General features: G+C 48.6%; 1 protein-coding gene across 10 annotated transcripts in view; it reads right to left on the minus strand.

Moving 5' to 3' along the window:
- Positions 1 to 5601, minus strand: part of DCLK2 (doublecortin like kinase 2) — a 146768-nt gene extending 141167 nt beyond the window's left edge. For all 10 annotated transcript variants that reach the window (XR_004682434.1, XR_004682433.1, XM_035022929.1 and 7 more), the window contains exon 1: positions 4711 to 5601. Coding sequence is in view for 8 of the 10 variants with exons in the window: in XM_035022929.1 (XP_034878820.1) it covers positions 4711 to 5131 (421 nt within the window). In the remaining 2 variants the exon portion in view is untranslated. The remainder of the gene's footprint in view (positions 1 to 4710) is intronic.
- Positions 5602 to 7276: the final 1675 nt, after the last annotated feature.

The following is a 7276-nucleotide window of genomic DNA, read 5'->3' on the forward strand; positions in this document are numbered from 1 at the left end:
TTAAAAGGAAAAGACCCGGGCGCCTGGGTGGCTCAGTTGGTTAAGCGACTGCCTTCGGCTCAGGTCATGATCCTGGAGTCCCGGGATCGAGTCCCGCATCGAGTCCCGCATAGGGCTCCCTGCTCGGCAGGGAGCCTGCTTCTCCCTCTGACCCTCCCCCCCTCATGTGCTGTCTCTCTCATTCTCTCTGTCTCAAATAAATAAATAAAATCTTTAAAAAAATAAAATAAAATAAAATAAAATAAAAGGAAAAGACCCTAAACCCCAGAGAACAGAGGTAATTTCTTCTCAAATCCGGTCAGTAGAACCCAGGTATCCTGACTTGATCAGTCATTGTTTCTACTATCCACAGGCATGTCTCTTCAGGACATTAAAATTTTATAAATATAGGGGCACTTGGGTGGCTCAGTCATTGGGCGTCTGCCTTCGGCTCAGGTCATGATCCCAGGGTCCTGGGATCGAGCCCTGCATCAGGGTCCCCTCTCCACATCGGGCTCCCCGCTCTGCGGGAAGCCTGCTTCTCCCTCTCCCACTCCCCCTGCTCATGTTCCTTCTCTCACTGTGTCTGTCAAATAAATAAATAAAATCTTTTAAAAAATTAAATTAAAAAAATAAAATTTTATAAATATAGCCAAAATGTTCAGAAGGGGAGAGCACTCATGAAACAAAAACTGAGACTAGAGGGGCACTGGGCTGGCTCAGTCTGAGAGCACGTGATTTTTTTTTTTTTAAGATTTCATTTATTTATTTATTTGAGAAAGAAAGAGAGAGAGAGAGCGCGCGTGCACACATGAGAAGGGGGAGGGTCAGAGGGAGAAGTAGACTTCCTGCTGAGCAGGGAGCCCGATGCGGGACTCGATCCCGGTGCTCCAGGATCATGACCTGAGCCAAAGGCAGTTGCTTAACCAGCTGAGCCACCCAGGTGCCCCGAGCACGTGATTCTTGATCTCAGGGTGTGAGTTCCAGCCCCACATTGAGTGTAGAGATTACTTAAATAAACTTAAACAAACAAACACTTAAGGAATTCTGACTCTTGACCCCAGACACGAGAACTTAAGAACAAATCATCTGAACATCCTCAGTTGTCTAATCAGAGATGCTCTAAGTTTGACTGGCTCATGGTTTCAGGCAGCTGAAACGGACTTTCCCAGTTCTGACTCACAGTCCTCTGAGAGAAGGTCTCCATCCAGTTTTAAAAAGAATAAAACAGTATTACAGGGATGCACAGCACCACTCAGTGAAATTAATCCAGCAAGGGGAGGTAAACCAAAAGGCTGAAGATACCTGCTGATTTAGCAAAGTACAGGAGGAGTGCCAGCCAACACCTGCACACTGTTTTTAGTCTCCAGAGACTTTCAAGGTCAAAGGCAGAAGAAAAAATCTGGGCCATGCAAATTTCTTTTGTCATCTGAGTTCAATGGGACTGAGGCTCTGAATGAGTGCTCATGCCCAGCTGTCTTGAGTCATCACTTTCTATTCTTCACTAAAAGTATTTCAGAAAAACATTTTAGGAAAACAGTATCTCCTAAACTACAAATGTCATGGGATGGAAGTGGAAGAGGACAGAACAGAACGTAATGTTGTAAAAAGTACTATCAGAGAATCTTTATTAAAAATGAACCAAAAAAAAAAAAAAAAAAAAGAACTAAAATGGCCAAGGGCACCTGGCTGGCTCAGTTGGAAGACCATGTGACTCTTGATCTCGGGGTCATGAGTTCAAGCCCCACCTTGGGTATAGAGATTACTAAAATAATAATTATAAAATAAAAAAATAAAAGTTTTTAAAATGAACTAAGATGAATTAGTTAATTTTGACCATATGGGCAACACCCATATGTTCTGTACCCATTTTTACTGATGCAAATAATAACTTTGCAGGTAGCTGATTAGTCCTTCTAAATGATAAATCAGAACATTTGAGCACACAATTTTAACTGAAAGTTGAAACTATTTAAATTCTCAAATGATGGGGCGCCTGGGTGGCTCAGTTGGTTAAGCGACTGCCTTCGGCTCGGGTCATGATCCTGGAGTCCTGGGATCGAGTCCCACATCGGGCTCCCTGCTCAGCAGGGAGTCTGCTTCTCCCTCTGGCCCTCCCCCCTCTCATGCTCTCTCTATCTCATTCTCTCTCTCAAATAAATAAATAAATAAAATCTTAAAAAAAAAAAAAAAACAAATAAATTCTCAAATGATGGATATTAAGCATCGATGGCTCTTTCTTTTCTTGAAAACTGCCTTGCAACAGGGTATTCCACTCATTTTGTTGGAACTTCCAAGACCTAGACAAAGATCCATTGTCAGAGAGAATGTCACTATGACAAAAGGGCACAAATTTTCTTCTTTTGCAGTAATTTTATTAAATACTGCTTGAAACAAGCAGGCAATTGGCTAGACTAGGGAAACATTATTTCTGTTGTGCAAATATCTGTGTTATGCCATTATCATATGGTAGTATAATTTGGACTCTACACATACAGTTCCCCATCCTCCAAAAATCAGTGAATAAATAACTGGAAGGAAATGTATCAACTTTCAATTTACAGTTGAAACTATACGGGTTTGAGAACTAGACTCAGTGAACCATGCAACACCTGGGCAATGTCAAACTCAATGTACAATATATGCTCTCATTAATTAATATGCCTAATGGTCATCTTGACCACCCCCCATAATGATATTCCTCTTTGGAGTACTTTAATTTCATGTAGCAAATACACTGTTAAAATTACTTGAGAGAAGGATATTAAAATTTTTGTCCCTCTTCAGACCACCCTACGCACACTATCCCAAGGGAATGTGAGTAATGAGTACTTAAGCAATAGGCATCGCCTTGATATTTCCACAGCACTGCTAATCTAGTTTGGGTCAGTCTGAAAATGTTATTCCATTCTGAAATATCTAGGCAAATGTTGCTTTTAAGTATTTAATACGATAAAGAAGGCAATAGAGCCCTTTTAACAATGTATCATTTTACTTACACTCCTCTGTTATCACCTCCTCAGGAAGCCTTTAAAACCAAAACACACAAGTGACCAAGAGAATGTGTGAAGTCGAGAATGCACAAAAACAGACTGCAGAGACAACTTAATTTTGGCTGGGCCCTCATCTAGCCAAGACAGGGAAAACCTCTGGTAACAATAACTAAATAGAGAAACTCAACCACTTTCAGGACTCCTCAGTATGGCTATACAGATTTACTAGAGGTGAATTGGAGATGAAAGGGCATATACTGCAGATACCGTGTAACAAGGCATGTTGCTCATTTCCTCATGTGTAAAATGGGCATAAAGCCTTCAAACCATAATATAAGAATATGATAAGATAATATAAGAAAAATAGTTGACTTGGGGCACCTGGGTGGCTCAATTGGTTGAGCATCCAACTCTTGGTTTCGGCTTGAGTCATGGTCTCAGGACTGTGGGATCAAGCCCTGTGCTGGGCTCCTGCCTTGCCGAAGAGTCTGCTTAAGGATTTCTCTCCCTCTGCCTCTTCCCAACTCTCCTGCTCTCTCTGTCCACCTCCCTCTCTCAAAAAAACAAATAAATCTTAAAAAAAAGAAAGAAAAATAGTTGGCTCAAAGTTCAGTTTCCTTTCCCTGCCACACCAATATTGCTATGACTACATGGAATGAGTCATTTGCATTAAGAAAGATGCATGAGAGCAAGCTGTCTTTAAACATGCAGTCAGCATATACTTGGGTTCTGTCTCATCTTTATAGGTGCTGTTTATATCTGGAAATGAGTTCTTAACTACCAGTAATGTCTTTTCACCCTGAAAGGAAAGAAGAATAAATACAGTATGGCAGGAATTCAAGGATGACACAACATACAGTCAAGCAGTCCCTTTGAGTGAAGCATAGTTGACACTCTAGGATTACTAATTTATAACAGGCCCCAACTACTCATTCCAACAGCCTCTATCATCCTAACTAGCTACTTTCAGTAGGGGAGGAGGCAGGAGAGACTGACCTTGATTCACCTCATTACTGACCAAATGTGGAAAACCCTTTAGCACAGTGATTCTCAATTTTGGCTGCACTTGGCTCCACATCAAATCACCTGGGGAGTTTTTAAAGCTCTCACTGCCCAGATCATACCCCAAACATCTGAATATCTGCGGTAGGGTGCAGGCACTGGTAATTTTTTAAGGTTCCCAGTGATCCAAGGTGCAGCCAAGGTTGAGAACCACTGTCTAGGATCACGCCTCCTGACCTCATCTAAATTCTGCTGAAAGCCAACCTAGAGCATTTCACAACCACAACTTCTGAGTAGAGCAGGTACAACAGGGTCCTGAATGCTGGAACATCACTGATGCCTGCACCGAGGTCCACACAGAGGGCTGAACGAAAGCTTATTAGCAGGAGGGTTACCCAGATCCTCACCTGACAGCCACCTTTTCCAACATTTGCACTAAAAACAAACAAAACCCCCAAGTAACCAATCTTAAGAGACGTCACCAAAGCCCGCTAGGAATTTTTTTTTTCTTTCTTAAAGTCAAATCTCTTGGGAAAGAGAGTATATGGGAGAGCGCACCCCCTACACACACACACACACAGAGCCTAAAGACAGAACCATACAATTCCTATGGCCGCCCAGAAAACGCCCCGTAAACTCCCCTCAGCTCAGCGCAAGCGGGCGCGCGCCAGCCTGTGGCCACTGCACCTGCTGTCGCTCTGGGCCGCACCTGCCGCGCCCGGCCCTCTCCTCCTACCTTCCAGCAGCTCGTCCAGGCTGGTGACCTTCCGACTGCCGTCGATGGTGTAGATGGTGCGGACACCCTGGGGCAGATTCACGTTGTCCGACAAGGAGCGGGTGAGCTCCATGAGCAACGCATCGAAAGACCGGAAGCGGTCGCTGGAGATGGCAAACACCAGGCCCTTGAAGTAGCGGTCCCCATTCCGGTAGAAGCGCGCCTTCTTGGCCTTCTTCTCGGAGCTCAGAGCCTGCAGGGTGCGCGTGCGGTAGAAGCTGCAGTGGGCACTGTGCGCCGGGCTGGGGATGAGCCCGTTCCCCTTGGGGCCCGAGCTGCTGCTGCCTCCCGAGGAGCCGGGCGCCCCTCTCCGCGACCCCGGTCGCGGCCTTTTGTCCCGTTCCTCAAAGTGCTCCAGCTCAATACTCCTGGTGCTGGCCATCACGGCTGCTCCGAAGGCTCCCGCACAGAAAACGTCCCAGCCAAAGCCTCCGGGTAGCCTAGTGTCAACGCGAGAATCAGTTCGGGGACGTCCGACCGTGGGGCGGGGGGGAGGGGAAGGCTCAGGGCGCCGGGACACCTGGCTCTGGCATCCCGCCCTCTCCTCACAGGTGGGGCCGCTGAGCCGCCGAGGAGCCGAACGGCCCGCGCCGCCCCTAAAAGTGGCCGCAGCGTCGAGCTGCCCAGCTCATTGTCCAGGCGGCTCGCCCCGTCCAGCCCGCACGGAGCCCCCCGCCCCCCGCGCGCTTCTCCACCCAGCCACGCCTCGCAGCTCCCGCCTGGGAGCTGGCCCGGAGACGCAAGGTCGGGCCGCCCGCGGTTCGCCCCGGACCCGCGGGCGCGCACAAAGCTCGGGCGCTGGCCGCGGCTCGCGTCGCCCGCGGCTCCCGGGAGGCCGAGGGGAAGGAAGGAAGGGGAGGGGGAGGGGCTGGGAGCGTGGGAGCGGCGCCGCGGGCCCGCAGGGGCGTCGCGCCGGGCCCCGGCCCGCCCACGAGCCCTGCGGGAGGCCCGCGATGCGGCGCCCCCGCCTGGCTCGCCCGCAGGCCCTGTCCTAGCGGCGGCGCGCGCGGACTCGGGCTGGGAGGCCGCGCGGGGGCCCCTTCCTCCCACAGAGCCCGGCCCTAGCGGGAAATAATGCGGCCCGCCTCCCTGGCTGCCGACCGGCCCAGCCCACCCGCGAGCATCCGCGGCCGGCCCGGCTCGCTGGCGGGGCTGGAGTTGGGGGTGGCGGGGGGGGGTCCTGCCGCGCAAGGGCTGCCAAAGCCCGGGAGGAAGGCGATGCGCGAGGAGAAGGGGCCGCTCGGGTCAGCGCGGAGGCCCTGCGGCGGGAGAGGCCGGAGAGGCCCGACTCCTCCTGGGTCCTAGGCAGCCGCGACCGCCTGACAGCTACAAACCCGCGCCGTGCGCCAAGGGGCGCAGCCGCGGGACGCGCTCCTCCGCCTGGGAAACGTAAACGCGCAGGCCAAAGACACTACAAAGGAAGGAGATTCAAGGGCAGAGACCACATCCCTAACTAGCCTCCAAAGGAGGAACCGAGGCTAAACCTGGACGGAAATTCGAAACATGACATTGGATTGGGGCACAACATTTATAAAAGAAAATTTGAAGCTTTATTTTAAAATCCTTTGATAAAACAGTTTCCATTGCAGATTTGCTAACAGAGGATGCTGAGTAACTTTGAAGGGATAAATGACCAGAAGTTATTGGGTTCTGAGGGATTTATTTAATCAACAAATATTTATTAAGAGCAAGCCATGTGTCAGGCGTTGTTTCCACCCCTGGGGATGCATTAGTAAAGGAAACGAATACCTCCCCTCCCCCACTCACAGTCAAGTGGTATTTAATGTTGTCAACTGAGCTTCTAAGTAATAGGTCTAACGTTTGTAAGCACCCATCACACTGGAAATCTTAATTTACTACTGTCAACAGTAAAAACATATTTCCTAAAGGTTTATGAGAAACATTAGTTATTTCCATTTTGCTATCAGGGAAAGATGAGGCCAAAAGATGTTTGGTCCTAATCTAACAGGTGGATAAGCTACCCTGAAACCTTATTTATTCGGCACCTGTTTCTTTGAGTGGCCCTAGACAACAAATCCAAATCGACCTGGAAGGTTGGAAGGCATGGATACTTTTCTTGGAATGAACTGCGTCCTGGAAGAACATGAGTAAGAAAAGGCAGGAGTATATGCAGTGGTTCTTCAGCAGCTGTGAAGTTGCCCTGGCATGGCAATGATCCAGAAGAATCCTGTTCAGTGCACCACTGTAGTCCAGGACAGTCTCAGGGACACACCTGGACATAGCTGACTTCTAGAACCAGGCCTGGAGCAGGCCAGGAAGTCAGCTGATCTGAGGTTACATTGTAGTTTTCAAGGGGAAAAATTCTAAAATATTATTAGGTCCATGACCACAATAGACCTCAACCCAGACCAATTAAATCAGAATTTCTGGAGATAGGCTTCTCCAACAGTATTTCTTTCTTCCTTCGGTTTTTTTTTTTTTTTTTTTTAAGATTTATTTATTTCAGAGAGAGCCAGCTTGCGAGCAGGGGGAGGGGCAGAGGGAGAGGGAGAGAGAATCCCAAGCA

This window comes from Mirounga leonina, unplaced genomic scaffold (genome assembly GCF_011800145.1).
Source record: "Mirounga leonina isolate KUSES-001 unplaced genomic scaffold, KU_Mleo_1.0 Mir_176, whole genome shotgun sequence".
In the NCBI taxonomy this organism is placed as follows: domain Eukaryota; kingdom Metazoa; phylum Chordata; class Mammalia; order Carnivora; family Phocidae; genus Mirounga; species Mirounga leonina.